We start from the raw sequence: 17,909 nt of genomic DNA on the forward strand, positions 1-17,909 counted from the left end.
GATGACAACCAAAAAAAGCTACGAGAGTAAGGCTTTCACTTTCTTATAACTCAGGGTCCTTGCTCTCTCCTAAAATACTTACAATTTAAGCCTTTGATTTATGTCCAATTCTGTAGGAACATGAAGAATGTTTTTTCATAATTTATGGAAGTAATTTCTTGGGCCCTTGAGACTAAAGCATTTAATACCATAACCACCTGTTATACTGTACCAATGTAAGCCAGGAACAACATGGAAGTAAGACAATCTCATTTGAAACATGACTGTAAAAGTTTCACTATTGAAGACACAACTATTTAAAAAAAGTTAATCTCCTAAGTAGAGAGATTGGATATACAAAAACTTAGCAATACAACTGTTATACTCACATGCATATTGAGTTCAGTTGTGTGCCTAAAGAGATCCATAGTATCATAACTGCCTACCATCTCTGCAATAAGAGCCTACAGAGAAGCAAGAGTTGAAGTCAGATACTTTAAAAATCATGACGACAGAATACTCAGTAGGTGTTATGTTAGGCATTTCTTAAACATTCAACATGACGACACTTTCTTTTCCTCATACTCTTCAAGGAGGATTGGTTTTAGAAACAAACACAATTAAAAGGGGCACAAGCAGTTTTCACTGTATCAGTAATTTCAAGTCTTCTGCTGCTACTCTACATTCTTCAGGACAAAGACTTGTGTTAGAACAACTTATAACAACATCTGACAGGAGCTGAATTTCAACATGTGACATCCTTTTCTAGAATCGAGTTTCAATTAGATTATCATTAGCAGGTCAGTAGCATGGGATTATGAAGTGCTCCTATAATGATCATAGAAGTATGAGTCACAAGTACCTCAACTATTCACAGATGGCCTAGATATCAGCAGGACCACATCAGCTGTCAATGGTAGGGGAGAAAGGGACTTCCCAGGAAGTGAGAAGTGCTTTGTCCCACTTACATTAGAGGCTTACTCATTCTAACAGTGGTGGTAGAAAGGGAGAGCTGAGAAGAGAGTACAGCTAGTGAGTGGTACAGCTGAAGCTGAAATAACTATCACCTTGTAAAGACAACGCTTTATTGACAGTTGTCAATAAAAGCCTCAGAGCACAAACAGTGGTTGTTTTGTTGATAGTTTCTTACTGTACTTACAACATCAGCCATTATGCAAATGCATCGATGAGTATAGTTTCCACTGTATCACCACTATGGAAACAAAGGGTCCTATCCACCTTCAAGGAACTGTAAGTTCCCCTTACCACAGAAATTTTTAGGAACACAAATAAGTGCCAATTATTAGGGTGAAGTTCAAATCCACTCTTTGACAGCTAGGTCTGGTGCACAGTTTTCATATTATTCATCATACCTGTCCAATCCAACACAGCAAGTACGAAGGCTCCAGAGATTGGGCTACCTTGAAGACTTCATGAGCTTGCTGTAAAACAAAAATAATAGTGCTATTAAACTGTCTGGCATGCTAACAGAGTACTTCTGAGTACACACGGGTATTAACAGGTATTATAAAAGATTTAATGAACCAAATTAGGTCACTACTAAAATATCTACCGTGCCACACAGAACAATGTATTGTGCAGAGAAATAAACCAGTTTACTCTAAAATAAAATTTTAAAAAAATAAAAAACTTTACAACAGGAAAGTTACCCTCCCTTCTAAAACTTCTGATAACACCAAGAGAGTTCAGAAGCTAAATTAGCCCTTGGAACAAGTAATATTTTAAAATATTAAATTTAAAAGTAAATTTTCAGTAAAATTTAAAAATAAAAGCTGTCTGTAGTATCAAGTTATTTTTATTGAAAAAAATTCTGATCATTAGATTTTCAGTTAAACCAAATTTATTTAATTCTAACCAGCAAATAGGATGTACTTTAGCTGCGTGAGAGCTCCAGGCTTCCCTTGCAATATACTCTAATTTTTCTCCAGAGAAACTCTGTAAGGTTAGAGTGTCACAATACATCATACATCTGCTGGTGAGCAGAAAGTAGCTACTTATGGGAACTCAAACACTGAAAGTTCAGTCTCTGACCTACAACTAGAAGTTCTTGGTCAAACCTGACATGCTCTGATTTGACTAACCACTACTCAGTCCTTCCAGTAAGTTTTCATTCCATCCAGTTACTTGGAAAGCAACCTTGTCAATTCAGCAGCAGTTCACAGTTCACTTAACCTTATCCCCTCCAGAAAAAAATAATTCATTTGCATTCCTCAAGTAAAGTGTGGGTGCCAATTTAATTTCTTTTGAAGAAAGTACATTTCTTGAATTTGAAACGGACTTTCTTTTGTCTCCCCACACTCCCAACCCCATATACACACTTGAAAAAAAAAAGGTAAATTATACTTGAGAATGGGAAATAAGACTACCTCAATATTTCCAGTTGCCAGATACAGAACCCCCAAGTTGGTCCAGGCAACAATATTCTAGACAGAAAAAGCAAAGTTAAAACCACTATGCAAAAATAAAGGGGAAAAGTTTTAAATGCCTACTTGAAACAGATGGAAGCTTCCTACAGCACTTACCATTTTCTCAGCTTGAACAGATTTGATGAACGAATGTTGAGCAAGAGCATAATTCCCAATAGCTGGGGGAAGAAAAAAAAAAGGAGAGCTAGATCTAACTGAATTTCAAAATACCATTAGTCAAGTTGCCTTCCAGTTTAGGACCTAGGTCTGTTGTTGAAGACTTACCACTACAAGAAGCAACTACACCAAGTGCATTCCAATAAAGATGACTTTTGCTGTCAAGTCTTACAGCTTTTTTGAGACACTGGAAGAAAATCAAATGTGAATTGTAATCATTAGGAGAGCTAAAATTATGACTTTACGCACTTACTTATTCAGAGATGTACGTTTTATTGTGGACAGAGTGAGTATGCAGAGAAGCATGACCATCAGTTTAAAGGATGTACCAGGAAAAACAGGTAATACCTGCAAAGACTTCTCTAGAAGTTCACTGATCTCCTTGATGTCAGTGCCCACTGCTGTGAGGTGCTCTGCTTGTCGATAATAATTTATTCCAAGATCACACCATATGCTAGGCAAAGGCATCAATTTTAAAGCTGTGACGTAACACCTACAGAAACAGGAATCACAGAATCAATTATTCCAAGTCTCTACATAAAGAGCAGAAAGCTGAAAGAACATTCAAAAGAGTGCTTAAAAATCTAAACCATCAAAACAACACCAGACAAAAATGGAAAGCAAACAAACAACACTTTTTAATTCAGACAATGTCACAGAATCTATCCTGGTTAGAGGTAGTCTGTAATGCCCACCACTTGTGAAGCCACAGGTGTGGTTATGTAGGTGTGTATTAAATAAAAGCTCTGTCAGTTACATTATGCACGCTTTTATTTAAACATCAGTAATTTTTACAGCTCATCAGACTTTCCCTAGAAAGTATATAACTTTACAGATACTGTTTGAGATTCACTAAGCAGCTGCATTTCTTTCCCTTACACATCCAGCTGCAAAAAGCTCAGAGGGAGGAAATACTGCAAATATTTTCTAGATCATGAAATTCAAAACAAGCAATTCCCTATTCCAATGTACTCTAAACCTCTGAATTTATGACATTTTTACAAGAAAGAAGTACAGACAGAAAGCTATTATCTTGGACTTCAGTTGTCCTGGGAGAATTAGTTACCAAATACTGCAATCACCCCATTTAAAGAGGCACAATTTGTGGTATAGTTTGGAGGATGTAGTCATGCTGTGGAGACAGAAACAAGAACAGCATGTGCTAGATGAAGTGCTGAGAGCCACTGACGCGATACAGGAAAATTACCCTGAAATGAGTAGTGTAACTTGAAAGAAACACATGAATCTATTTACCCACTACGTAGGTGTCAAGAGATCAGCGTGTCTTTAATTTTCTAGAAATTAAATAGTGTAGAATATTTGAGACTCTATACTGCGTAGAAGCTCTTGATAATAAAAAAAGTATTACCTTCCTCCCAGAATGAGCAGCTCGTTTTTCTTCAGCATCTGTTTGTCTGCATTTTGACCCATTTTTCCCCAAAGAAGGGATCCTAGTAGTTGAACACACACTTTGCTTGGTGAAATAACATGCACAGTAGTACAGGTATCTCCAAACAGTTTCCAGAGGCAAGATATATCAGGACGGTGCTTTATTGCCCTGTAATTAATTATACAGAAAACCCACACAACATCTCTTCAGGTATTTCAATATCCTTTTTTGAAGAAAAGTTTGCCACTTTGAAGAGTGGCACAAACTCAAATGCAATTCATCAGTGAGCTGTTTCATTTTCTTTAATTCACTTTCTTCCTATTCAAGCTATAAGTCTAAACAGTCAAAACCAAAAAATTAAATATGGGGAAAAAACAAACCACAAAATGTCAATATATTCCAACATTGTCTGGCCTAAAATTCTAAAAATTAGCCATGATCTATCAACATGTCAGCTGACTACATACACTCTTGGATTTTAGAAAACTATCATATTACTCATCTGCAGACATGTGATGGACCTTCTTTTCTAACAGTAGTTATTCCAAGACTTAATTTATGACACGAAAACATTCTGTATGAAATGCAAAAAAAAAAGATTGAGAGAAGGAAGGAATATTTCCTTCTTATACAATATTTTTGATAGGAATCCCCTTTTTCCAGACCCATATATCAGGAGAACAGCTGAAGAGAACTGCAAGTCATTTCACACTTTTGTTATAATCAAATGATTCTGTATTAAACAGAAAAAAAACCCAAAACTCTGTATATACCATGCATTTAAGCTGTCTACATTTAGAATGTATTATTCAAACCATTTCAATAAGTATATTCTTACCTCCACATTAGAAGCCCTGGTCCATTCAATTCAGTTTAACTGAAAATCCTCAAACACTTAAATCTGATTCTACTGCCTGTCAACGCACAATCCGAGATGAAATTAAATGAGTATTTAGTACTAACCTCGCAAAATATTCAAGAGCCTGCTCTATGTAATCCAGAGCCTTCCTATCCAAATAGTTATCAAGGGCTGATCTTGCCAGCATGAAATAGCACTCACCAAGTCCTGAAAAGACAAGAAAATATCCTCTATGAAAAGAGATGCTTTTACGATATGGTTAAAAATTAAGCTGGTGACGGAAGGTGGAAGCCTGTTCATTAGAAAAATATATATGCCCTGCAGAAATTATAAACTTATCACAAAATGAAAAGACTCACAATGGTCAAAACAGACAATTTGCTTTTAATCTATCTTGTCAAGTGTGAACTGTGGAATAATTTGCTTACTAAAATAAACATAACAGTAAGTAAACCCATCATGAACAATCTGCTCTGCACTGCTAAGTCTTTGACAAACACACCAACTTGCAGTTTACACACATCAAAAATGAATCCTGAAACACAAAAAAAGAAGAACAAATGTCATAGTACGCAAAAGAGGAAATATTTTTTCAAGACTCAAAGCCAACATTATTTAATCCTATTTATGTAAGAATTTACTTCATATGGTGCATTGGGTTTGGCTGAGATGGAGTTAATTTTTCCCACAGCAAACCTCATATGTATTGCTAGCTGGAAAGTTGGTGGTAACACACCAGTGTTCCAGCTGCCGGTGAGCAATGTTTGGAACAGCATTAAGGCAGTCTCTGACATTCCCTACTTCAGTAGTAGGCTAGGGGTGGTCAAAATCTTGAGAGAAGGCACAGTCAGGAGAACATTTGACCCACACTGACAAAAGGGATATTTCATTCCATATCACATCTGTTCAGCCATAAAAGCTAAGAGAGAGGTGAAAGGCATTTGTTATTACATTTGTTCTAGAGAGGCACTAGGCAAACTGAAGTCCTACTTCATGAGAAGTTGCTAGACTTTGACTGCTGATGGGAAGTAGAGAATAAATTTTGTTTTCCTTCGCTTCCCCATTTGGCATTTGCTTTTGCTTTATTAAACTGTATTTATTTTGACCCATGAGATTTTTTCATCTTATTTTCTCCCCTGCTCACATCCTGCTAAGAAGGTAAGTGACAGAGAAGCTTGCTGGGCAGCTGGTATCCAAACAAGGTGTAGAGAACTGTTAAAAAAATAGAGAACCACTAAAAACCAATTTGTTTCACCATTGCCTAAGCTCCATTGGAAAGACTTGCAGTTAAGACAATGGTTGCAAAAACAGCATGTTCAGTTAACCACAACCTACAGACTGTGCACAAACAAGATAGATCATGCAACCATCACACAGGTATCAATGCTTTAACCTATAGGCTCTAATATCACATGAATGTCACATGAATACCAATGCCTATGTGCAGAAAGTATTTCATTGCTACAGACTATGTGTCAAACGTGCCATTACTATAGTGTATCCTAAAGCGCGCCACCTAGCCTATATATAATCAAGTACCCAACAAACCCAGACAGAGATCTCCTCCATAAAAGGGCAGATAAGGAATGGATCTATAGGATGCCACTGGATCCATGGTGGTGACTATACCTTGCTCCTTCCTTCTGTCCCATTTCCTCCTTTCTCTTCTCTTTATAGGGAATGTATAGTTAGAGTGAACTATAGTTTTGGTTACAAACATTTGGCCTCGCTTGTGTCTTAATCTCACTCCTGCTATATGCAAACTTTTCTCCTCTCCACACTTGTGGATCAAGACACAAAATATGCTTCTCCCCGCTCTGACAATTATGCATGGGTCAACCCATCAGAAACAGAAATAAATTCCACTGATAAAAAGGAATCTAATGCCACAGTTTCTAGCATTTTGGAATCAGTAACTACTTGGTTCATATCTTGCCGGCACCTGAAGTAATTCTATCTGGCAGTAAGTCACTGCATATGAGTACCATTTATTCTCAGTATTATTTTGACAGTTCTAAAGCTATCCTCCTCATGTACCCCGTACCTATACCAAACTTACATTTTGCAAGTATATTAATCTTGGCACCAACAGGTATGTCTTGACTACACGGAAGTCCCAAGATCATAAACTTATCAGATGTCAAGACACTTTATAATCTACAACCAAACTTAACTTTATTCCCCAAAATTTTCATTAGAAGATATACTAGAGCAGAGGCAAAATAAACATACTGTTTAGTAACACAAAACCAAAACACATTCAAAAGATGCATTCAAGTACAGTTATTTTCTCACCTACTAGGAGACAATGTTTCCAACAACTCAACTCAGAAACTGTATAAACCCACCAGAACAGTAGCAAGGAAACACTGACAGGAAAGCAAAAGAACTTCAGAGAGTTTTAAGAAGGTCTACAGAACTTAGCACACAAGATATCATAAACAGCCTCTAAGAAAGCAAAGACTATTTTGAGACTCAATGTGGGATCTAGAGTTAATAAACCAGAGATTAAGATGGGAGGGATTATGAAGAAAAGATTTCGGAGATGTTAGAAAAGTGTAGGTATAAAGGCAACTGTTAGGGGGAAATCTTGATACTGTGTACTTATGTATTCTCGAAGCATTTTATTCCAAATAACACTGTCAAAAGTTACCTACAGACACTAAAAAAGCCATACACACATGCATACTTCTATACAAGACCTTTGCAAACTGCTGCTGCAGTCAGCTGTTGCCTTCTTGCCTAATGACTAGTAAAATTGTCTATCTACAATACTCTCGAACTTCATCATGGAGTTTTTGCCATGTCGCCTTAGTCTGGCAAACTCCATTAGATGGAGTTATACAGGAGTAGAGGTATCAACAAGACTCTTTCAGATGAAAAACTTACTGTTGCAATAGTAACTCAACACTTCTGATTTAAGTCCTACAAGAATCACCTCAGATTCACCCAAAAATTAAAAGGTCTTTCACACAATTAAAGTATACTTGTATCAAGGAGCAAACAACATCTGGTTCAGAAAGGTATATGGGGTGTGGGGTGAGAATCACTGAAGACTAAGTGGCAGGAGGAATGTGAACAGAACAATTATTTATTTGTTATTAAAATTTTCAGTAATCCCCGTAACTTCAGAATCACAGTTCTAACACCAGGAAGAAGTTCCAGTTGCCCCATTTCTCTCTGCTTCTAGCTATATATTTTGAAAATTTCTACATCTTGTCACCTTTAACACTTGTGAGACCCCCTGGGATATTTCCTTACTTGAAGAAGCTCAGTGTTCGGGATAACTAGGCTAACACAAGAAGTGAGGAATGATCAAGAGAAGCAGAAAATTAGTATAAGCCCACCTCTTTGAAATGGCAGTCTGATTCCACTGCCTGTTGAGCCAGTCTTTTAGGTGAAACTGCAGCACTGTTCGCTGGTTTCCTCTACCTATCTTCAATTCTTCGCATTTGGTCTGTTAGGCCAAGGATTAATTACTGTTCATACTTACTTTAAAGAGAAATAATCAGTCCCATTCATCATGACTTAAGAGTTCTTCAGATATTTGAGGGCTACTACAAACTAGCTTTCATACAGGGGATCACATTGCTCTACATAGCCAAAATAAAACCCTATCCCTTCCATGCAGGAAAACTTCAATACACCAAGAACCCTTTCAAAAGACTGAAGCACTACAGTGTGTAGAGGGAGAAAGAGTGAACACTTTCAAATTCAGACACATTACCTTTCAGTGCAGGCACATAGTTTTCTGTCTTCTTTAAAATTTGTTGATAGGTAGCTATAGCATTTTCATATTTGCCTAGAATCTGCTCAAGTGCTGCAGCTCTATAAATGCTGTACATGAGCCCTGGGTTCAGCTCACTTGCTCTCCTGAAGGATTTCAGAGCTGTTGAGTAGCTACCTCTGTTCAAATAAGCCTCCCCTAGAGTCTCCCAGCAGTTGGAATCCTTTGGATCAGCCCTGAGAGCTGCCTGCAAACTGAAGATATCAAGACATAAACTTATTTAAATAAAAGGTGATAAAATTTAACATAAAGTATTTCCTTGCATTACATACTCTCAGAAGACTTGGAAAGTAGAACTTTGTATTATACACCTTCATGACACAAATGCATAATTATATACAACTTTTAAACACAGCACAGTGGCACTTTCATCTTCATAGCATATTATATAAGTTTAGGCATTGTACCTAACCCTGGCTCATTATTCAGTGCTATGCAATGCTTGTCTGTGCCTGTCACCAGGCTTGTGTGGTAGTTTTGGCCTTAGTTTTAGCTGGCCTCAGTTTGGCAGGCCGAGACAGAGTGCCGTAGGTAGAAGGGGACAAGCATCACCTGACTTAAGCAACCAAAGAGATACTTCATATCATCTGACATCATAGCAAGTATAAAAAAGAGGGAGGCGGAGCTTCTGGTTTTTTTTGCTCTTCACTCCAGCCCTTTGGATATATATATGTGTTATACTGAATTCTGTTTTTAATTTTTTTTCTTCTGTGTAAATATAAAAACCTTGCCATTTTAAAGGTTCACTTCTAGTTTTTTTCCTCTCTCTCTTCACTCTCTTTCTCTGCAGTTGGCATTTTGCCAAGCTAAATCAAAACACTTGTTAGTACAGAACACTGCTATGTTAACAAGACTACATTCTAAGAATTCTGAAACAGAAGAGAGACACAGCTTGCTCAGACCCATTTCCCATTGTTTAGAACGAGCAACCAGCTAACTTATTTTCAAAATTTGCTATGATCAAAGACCATTTCATTGGGATTTATAGAAAAGGACTTAAACCAGCCACCAGTTCTCTTACTCAACCACTGCTTGTGACGGCTGACCACTTCTCAGGTAGTAAAGTCCACGATGAAGCCAGGCCCATTTTGCTGTACCAGGCCTCGCTTTTTCAGTTACCTCATTCAGGATTGACAGAGCAGTATCCTAACAAAGCACAAAAAATGCCAGATTAGTAAACAAGAAATGTTTTTTAAACGTTCTGATGACTTTGTATGCTTTTCCTGCAAGCAGCAAGGTGGAGCATGAGACAATTTCAGAGGTCACACAATTTAAATACAGAAACCCCTCTAGCTTTCTTTTCATGTTTCCTGCTGAAGAAATTCTTCATTTAAATCACACATGTGATGACTCCCAATGCTATGTTTGGTTCTCCTACCCTCCTCCCCGCATAAATTTAGTCTGAAACAGGAGAATCAAATTGAAGCAGGTTCAACTGTGAAAGCTACTAAGCAATGATAGAGTATCTGTTTTTGGATCTTATTTTCAAATACAAAGGAAACCTGAAGTGATTCCTCAAAGAGAAGGATTAAGAGAAGAACAAAACAGCAGTAATCTGAAATTCTGAAAGCACAATACCATGTCTCCAAGTTCCACGCTTAAGTCTACAGCTGCTGTTCCAGATTCTTCATCCATTTCATCCAGCTCAAAAGCCTTTTTATAGCAACCACGAGCTCTACTTGTATCGCCAGCAATGTCTCTGTAGTAGTTACCTAAATAAAAAAAGGCACTTCCCAAGTAGCTGTCCAATTTTGCGGCCTGTAAGGAAATACGAATGCAACATAAGACAGCATTTTGAAAGATTACACTGATAGACAGGTACAGTGTAACTAGTTGTTTAATCTCTCCTTATCAACTTTTTTAAGCCCCTTCTGTGACACATCTGAGTCGTAAAACTTTATTTTAAAATGGCGCAGATTACCCAAGTTTTAAGTATCTGCAAAATTTGCTGCACACCTCATGACACAAAGCATTTTATACATGAACTACTTACAAACTAGCTGTGCTAGCTGACATCCCATAATTTTCATATTCTACTGTTTCAAAAATTATGCTCATACTTTTATCATATTACCTCACAATTAACTCCAGCCTTTTCTAAAGTTTAAGTTCCTTCTTAGATGTACTTGGCAGATTATCACATTACCTCACAATTAACTCCAGCCTTTTCTAAAGTTTAAGTTCCTTCTTAGATGTACTTGGCAGATTTGTTTATACATAAGAAACCAACAGCCTTCAAGCAGTAGAAAACAGCTTTGTCAATAATAAAGAACATACAAAATGTTTTAGAACCAAAACTGCTGTCCACTGCAACTACATTCACCAGGACACTCTGGTGTAATTAAGCTGCAAACAGTAGGCAATGATTTGAGTTGCCAGTACCTGCCATGAAGTCATAGGGTGAGTTTACCATGCCTAGCCTTATTTTCTATACCCCCATATTATCAATACAGATATCAGACTAAATCTTTTGGATTCACATTATAGCCTATATTCAGAGAAAAAGCCATAATCACTAAAAACCAAAAGATTAGAAAAGCATATAAATTTAGGGGGGGTTACAGACTTAAATCCAGACGTTGAATCTCTTAACAGCATTCTCAACTTTTTTCCTTCCTCACTTTTCTTCCAGTTTGAATATTGCCCTCCCCATTTCTAAATGTCTTCGAATATCTATGCTGGTCATCAAGAGGTCTTGATGTATCAGCCCACAAGAATGAAGACTGAGGCAATCACCACTATGTCTGTCTAATTCAAAGGCCTCAAGAATTAGATGAAAAGAGGAAAATAAAAGCAGGGAGATTCCAGGTAACTGCACAGCTCCCTACAATGCCACTTTGCACCGCTGAACTTGGTTTACAGGTCTGCAGGCTTATACATTGTAACAAGCAGAACATTCAAGTCTGTCACTCCAGTCAGCATATTTTCTGGTTTTGCTTTCTGACATAAGAAAACACTAATCCTACGTGAATATTTAAAGTAGCCATTACCTTCAAGAACTGAACGAGTGCTTTTCCTTTGTCCTTTTTTGTCTCATCACTCATGAACCAGTATGTGAGCCCCAGGTACTGATGATACTCTGCAGTTTCTGCATTTCTTTCAATAGCATTTAGAAAACTAAATGAAAGGAACTTAAGTCAGATCAGAAAAATCCTCAAAAGCCGCAAACTATATATTCTACTCCGTATAACATTTCTGTTAGAGAAAAGGAAAAAAAAGTCTACCTTCTTTCTGCCTGCTTATAGTTCTTCTGGGAATAATGGATGTAACCTGCTAGAGCGTGGGACTCAGCCAGATCAGGATGGGACAAGAGAAGCTCTTGTGAAATCTGAAAAAGAATGTAATTTTTCCCTAATTATTTTCTCTAGGAAATTAAGAATTGCACTTACAAAATAGCTTACAGGAATAACAACACAGCACTAACCTTAGAAGCCTCGTCCATTAAACCTTTGTTTAGATAAGCCTGACCCCTGATAGCTGAAATCACTGGGTCACTGCTTGCACCTATAATCTAGAAAACCAAACAAAACCAGAATCAGTTTATTCTCTCCCCACACTGAGAAATCAAAGGTGTCGAAAACAGGCAGACTAATGACAAGTGAATGAAGGACACAGGAAGCAGGATTATAACAATAATTCAAATGAAGGTGAACAACAGCCATAGAACTTGCATAAGCCCAGAAGAAATGAGCAAAACCAGACAATGTCAGAAGTGACAACCTGTAAAACTAGAATTGCAAATGAAAAAGAGCTACAGCAAAACCAAAAAAGCAGAGATGAAAGAAATATTTGGATTACACTATAGCTGGTAGGAATGGTCTAAACCACACAGAATGTAGAAAGGAGGAAAATACACAGCCCGGGTACAGAAAGATGGGCACTTTTCTAAATTTAAAAAACCTACATTTTAGTTCATGAAAATACCTGTTCAAGTGCTTTAATGGCTTCTTCTGCAGCATCAGCATCAGCTATTTTAATCAAACACTCTGCTTTCAACTGAAGGGCAAGATTCTTCCACTGAAGATTATGATCCTCAGGAATTCCAAGACCCTCAAGAGCTGTTGGCAAGGAAAACCTTTCAAGTAAAACTAAAAAAACCCCAAAACTATAAAGATCATCACTGTTCCAAGTATTTGTAAAATCTTGTTAATCACAATTTTTCAGACTAATATAGCACCACTTGAAGTACTCTCCCCCATATTCAAGAAACTGTTCTGTAAAATTTCAATCCATTTTAGTTTTAGAACTAAGCCAGTTTTAGGGAGGTCCTCTCAGACACATGGACACTGACTGCTTTTCAGCTGCTGGCCATATGAATAGAATGCCACCTTTTTCCCATCTGAGTTCTGAAGAACTCAATGACTTTTCAACAAATATGTTGGTTTACATTTCAGTATTTAAAGAAAATAATCTTACTGAAATCAGAGATTTATCTCTGTGCTTGCATGAAGGTTACTTTGTACCTTTCTACACAGTACCGATAACTTTTCCAATGCACAGTATAATCTCACTTTAGAGACTGAAGGTATCTCTGTTGAGCTTCAGGATTCTCCAAAGGCAAGAAGTTCCTGCATAACTCAAGTAATTACTTATTAATATTAGTGTGTATTTGCATGTATGATGAACTTTTGTCGTACTTGATACAGTTAAGACTGGCCAAGCAAAAAGCAATGTTTCTCCAGAATTCTCTCCAGCTTTCCACAGATTCTTTGGACCCCAAAAATTTCTGCATGAACAGCATCTTTTAGCTAAAAATACCTTACCCCTTGCATGGAGGAATAAAACTTACTTTGTTTGTTCTGAGTCTGTCATTTTAGTTGCATTTGGTACTAACCAGATCTCACAAAAGAAAACAAAACACTTGAACTTTATTTATATTCCATATCATTCGCACCTTCACAGATGTCACAAACATCTCTTCTCTAGGCTGGAAAGGACTTGTTCTCATATGCTGCATTTTTCATGTATCTGATCATCCTTATTTACTAGTCTATTGGCTTCTACTATTATTTTCTTTTTGAGATGGGGTGGATGGATACCAGAACTGCATACAGATTTCACTATGCTGCAGAAGTTCTTAATGCATGTTGACACTCTGTTTCACTATTTCCTTCCCTGAAATTGCTAATATTTGACTTGCCTGCAAAGCACAGAAGAAACAGTCTAATTCTTTCTAATACAGAATAAGGACTCTTCTGAACTCTACTTCAACAAGACTGTAGGGCACCTTTGTAAGAACACTTCTTCCCACAGCTCTATGCTTCTGCACTTAAAACTATAGAATTTTATTAATTAACACTTAGTTACACACTGTGGTAATCCTCTCAAAGCTTTGCAGTCTGCTTTGAATAGAAGTGTAACCTTATTACTCAACATTCTAAAAAGGCACAGGTGTTGGTGCAAACGTCAGAGACACCTCCTTCCAGCCTGAAAACAGACATAATTATTACTGTGCTTTACCTTTTAACTTAACCCCAACACTCAATGCAACAACTTCTTAACCCAAGGTGACTCACTTTCTTTAACAGTCAGCTAAGAAATCTTACCAATTACCACCTGGAAATCTACCTTATCTATGTGTTCATAACCTCCTTCAAGGGGTTCTAAAAAAAACCCAAAACAACCGACTTAACGAAATCCATGCTGTCTATACTCAAAATACTTTTCTACATCGCTTACCTAGCTCTATTGTTCCAGTTTTAACTAAATAAACCATTAAACATACCAGACTTGTCAGTGGTTTCCCTGAAATTTCCTACAACCCTTTTAAAAAGTTAGGGCCACACCATATACTTTCAAGCATTTCAGTGCCAAGACAATTTAAGCAAGCAATTACTTGAATCCCTTAATAATTCATCATTTTCATCTTTATAATCCTCAGCCAGTTCTTAAGGAGGGAAAGACAGGAAAAGAATTACCTCATTTTCGTTCTTTCTCCAATAAATTTCTTTTTACCTACTCTGCTCAGTTTTCATATTTCCTCCACACAAATTCATAGGTCTTTTCAATATCCCTTTCTGGCAAATACTTTCCCTTGCCATCAATAATTTCCCATGACTGTTCAGCCAGGTCAGCATACTTCTATCTCTTCAAGCCTTTCTTGGGAAATTTTTCATTGCGTTTGTCCCTGTCACAAAAAATGTCCATTTTGATTGCTCCTTCTTTCATAACCATCAGATAGTGGCTCTGTTCAGATTAGATATCACAGAATCACAGACTATTCTGAGTTGGAAGGGACCCACAGGCATCATAGTGTCCTACTCTTAAGTCAATGGCCCAACATAGGGGATTGAACCCATGATCTTGGCATTATTACAACCAAGTTTTAACCAACTGAGCTAATCTCAGGGTCATGCATCACTAGATCCTAATAACCCTCCTCATTCCCAGCTAGCACAGATGCAGGTTTTATACTCAATGAGGTTTCTTCAGATGCAGATGTCCTATGCATCATTTCTGCATTTTACATAATTTGATTAGAAGCTTATCTTTCAGGTTGAAATATGAAGTCTACCAGACTACATATATGTGACACCTACCCCTTGCAGTTTCAGGAAATTCTTTGTTGTTTGGCACCATTTGTCAACCACCAGCCAAAGCAGCACACCAGAAAATGTAAACCTTCTAAATGTTAACCAGCTCTCTGGTTCCGATTAGCCAAGTATTTTCTCTGTTCCTAAGACTAAGCAGCATGAGGTGCTTTTCCACTGTCATAAACCAAGAGGCAGCACAAGCCATGAGACTACAAAAAGCAAGGGACTATGCCTGCTACTAACTCAGACCTAGAACACAAAGGCCCCATTTGGCTGGACTACATAAAGCAGTGTATCTCTGCAGTTGCGCTTTCAATTAGCAAGCAGTTACCTTGATTGCAGGACAGGACAGCATTTCTGTATTTGTGAATTTTCATTTGTGCCTCTGCTAAATAATGCCATGCTGCTGGACACTGGTTAGTCTTCTGCAAACCTAGTCAGAGTTTAAAAAAGGCAATCACAAAAGTTGATTAGAGTTACTAAGACACTGTAGCTGGTAGATGCCGTATTACCACATAACGCCATCAAAACCGTATTATCAATCAGACAACAAGACTTGCAGTTAATTTCTTCTTTGAGTCTTATTTTAGACAGTTTGAGATGTAAAGGCATCCATGCAACAAGACAAAAAATAATAAGCATTAGGCTTACTTCTGCACATAATGACATATATACTGAAAAAGCAAGTATAAAGTGAGAAAATACACAACACCGGCTTAAGGTGCACTTTTGTTTCAAAAAGAAAAAAGTCTTCACTTGGTTGTTGATCAACCATCAGAAACCTGTAGACTGCTTTATCAAGTTTTTCTTAGAAACCAGAAAAGGCCTATAAAACTTCAAGACAGCAAAAAATATGATGGCAAGAGTGTTTCACTGAAACTTATTGGTGAACTGGCCTTAATTAAAGATTCATCAATAAATCTGAATTTCTGTCCTCTAGTATATAACTATAATGCCTAAGATGCAAACACTTGCTTGGCTCATTGGGAAAGACATAATTTCCAAGCTTATACATTTATACATTATACCAAGAGCCTTTGTCATTTGTATTCTCCCCTCATGAGCAGAGTACTACATATAACAGTAAAAATAGGAAAAAAAATAATTAAAATAAAATACTATCTTTAGTCAAAACCAGGATGTACGTTTTGTCAAAACATACAATGGCCATTTAAGCCAGAAGAATTTGCTTTTCATGGAGCACTTTTTCCTCTTAAGCACATGAGACTTTTACTTCACACTTTAGGCAAGTCATTATTTCACTGTGGGTAAGCTACTGTAGAGTATTCCAAAATTCAATTTCAGAAACAATTTTATTCTAAATCCAAGAGAATGGATGCAGGATATCACAGCATAGTCTGACTGACTCATGAACACTTAGATCCCAAATAGTTATTTACGCAATGTTGAAAATAAGTTGCCATAGCCACTAGAGTGAGGGTGGGTAGTCTCATTTGCCCACTAGCATAGTTCTGAAGACAAAGAGCTTTGCCATTTCAATGCAAGCAAGTTAACTACAGACAAGTAAGCTAACTCTTCAGTAAATATGGCTACTGTAAAACAACAAAAAAAAGAAACTCTTTGAATACTTCTTTTTAGATACTCAGTATAAGTGTTTACCCAGTTCAAGTGTTAAAGAGATCTTAAAATGAAGTAATTTCAAAGGAAATAAATCTTTTTTCAGGTGAAGAAATGCACTGACTCAATTAGAGAAGCTGCATTACATTTTACTTTATAAATTCCATATTCCTTCGTTTATTGCTATTGCTATATTTATTATTTCATCTAGGTATTTTCCCAGTAACAGCAGGATTAAAAAGAGCTTACATTAAAACACCAGAGAACTGACCACCACCAGTAACAGACTCCAGAGATGTTATATTTGAGCTGTATTTAAAAAATTTTCAACAATCAGAGAAACTGTGAGTATTCTTTTAAAGGCTGGTCTTAGAACTGTCAAAGTACTATATAAGATTCCCTAACTATGCTGTATAAACATTCTGTATCTCTTTAATTAATAATGTCTATTCAAACTACAGACTACTCGTACTGCGTATTACACATTTACCTTCAGTAAGACTCTTAACAGCCTCCTTGTATTTCTTTTCTTGGAGGCATTTTAGACCAAAACCAATGACACCTGGACCACTACTTGTGTCCATCTCCACAATCCTAGAAAAACAGTGCAGGGCCTCTTCCGACAAACTACCTGGTTTGAGAAAAAGATACATTTTATAGTTTTAAATGTTGAAAAACGCAGCAGCATACCTTATCTACATAAATACCTACAGTTCCAAGTAATTTTCCAAAGCCATTACATACTTATCACCCTTTATCCCATAAACAACCCCAAAAACAAGCAGTAGTCTAAATATTCATTACCTCCAGACAAAGTAACTGACAATCTGAAACCTCAATATCCACTTTTGTTAAATTATTACAGGTACACTTCCTTTGTTAATAAAAACTAATTCCTTCATATGCTTTTCATGTAAGTCCAGCTGAGTACCCACATGTCAAAATTTGCCACAAGTAAATCAAAATAATTTCCATCCAGAGTAAGCCTTGCATACCTACAAATCTGGACTGATGCACTTGCTGAAAGAACCTTGTTGTGAAACGATATAATTTAATGTCTTTGTTTAACTTTAACTGATGTCACTAACTTTTGACACTTGTATTTAGCTGTGATTGTAGTCTTGGTAGCGCTAAAAGGAACAATTGTGACTTGCAGCAACAACCTTTGGGACTATTTTCT

General features: G+C 37.0%; 1 protein-coding gene across 5 annotated transcripts in view; it reads right to left on the bottom strand.

The window, feature by feature from the left end:
• SKIC3 (SKI3 subunit of superkiller complex) overlaps positions 1-17,909 on the bottom strand; it is a 49,474-nt gene that overhangs the window by 24,002 nt on the left and 7,563 nt on the right. For all 5 annotated transcript variants that reach the window (XM_071581737.1, XM_071581736.1, XM_071581735.1 and 2 more), the window contains 17 exons: positions 17,220-17,360; positions 15,483-15,584; positions 12,543-12,676; positions 12,043-12,129; positions 11,843-11,946; positions 11,609-11,735; positions 10,197-10,376; positions 9,640-9,764; positions 8,559-8,812; positions 4,936-5,038; positions 3,952-4,140; positions 2,931-3,075; positions 2,691-2,769; positions 2,523-2,584; positions 2,367-2,423; positions 1,353-1,421; positions 369-443 (listed from right to left, as the gene is read on the bottom strand). In XM_071581737.1, the coding sequence (XP_071437838.1) occupies positions 369-443; positions 1,353-1,421; positions 2,367-2,423; positions 2,523-2,584; positions 2,691-2,769; positions 2,931-3,075; positions 3,952-4,140; positions 4,936-5,038; positions 8,559-8,812; positions 9,640-9,764; positions 10,197-10,376; positions 11,609-11,735; positions 11,843-11,946; positions 12,043-12,129; positions 12,543-12,676; positions 15,483-15,584; positions 17,220-17,360 (2,033 nt within the window). The remainder of the gene's footprint in view (positions 1-368; positions 444-1,352; positions 1,422-2,366; positions 2,424-2,522; positions 2,585-2,690; positions 2,770-2,930; positions 3,076-3,951; positions 4,141-4,935; positions 5,039-8,558; positions 8,813-9,639; positions 9,765-10,196; positions 10,377-11,608; positions 11,736-11,842; positions 11,947-12,042; positions 12,130-12,542; positions 12,677-15,482; positions 15,585-17,219; positions 17,361-17,909) is intronic.

This window comes from Pithys albifrons, chromosome Z, assembly GCF_047495875.1.
Source record: "Pithys albifrons albifrons isolate INPA30051 chromosome Z, PitAlb_v1, whole genome shotgun sequence".
Classification (NCBI taxonomy): domain Eukaryota; kingdom Metazoa; phylum Chordata; class Aves; order Passeriformes; family Thamnophilidae; genus Pithys; species Pithys albifrons.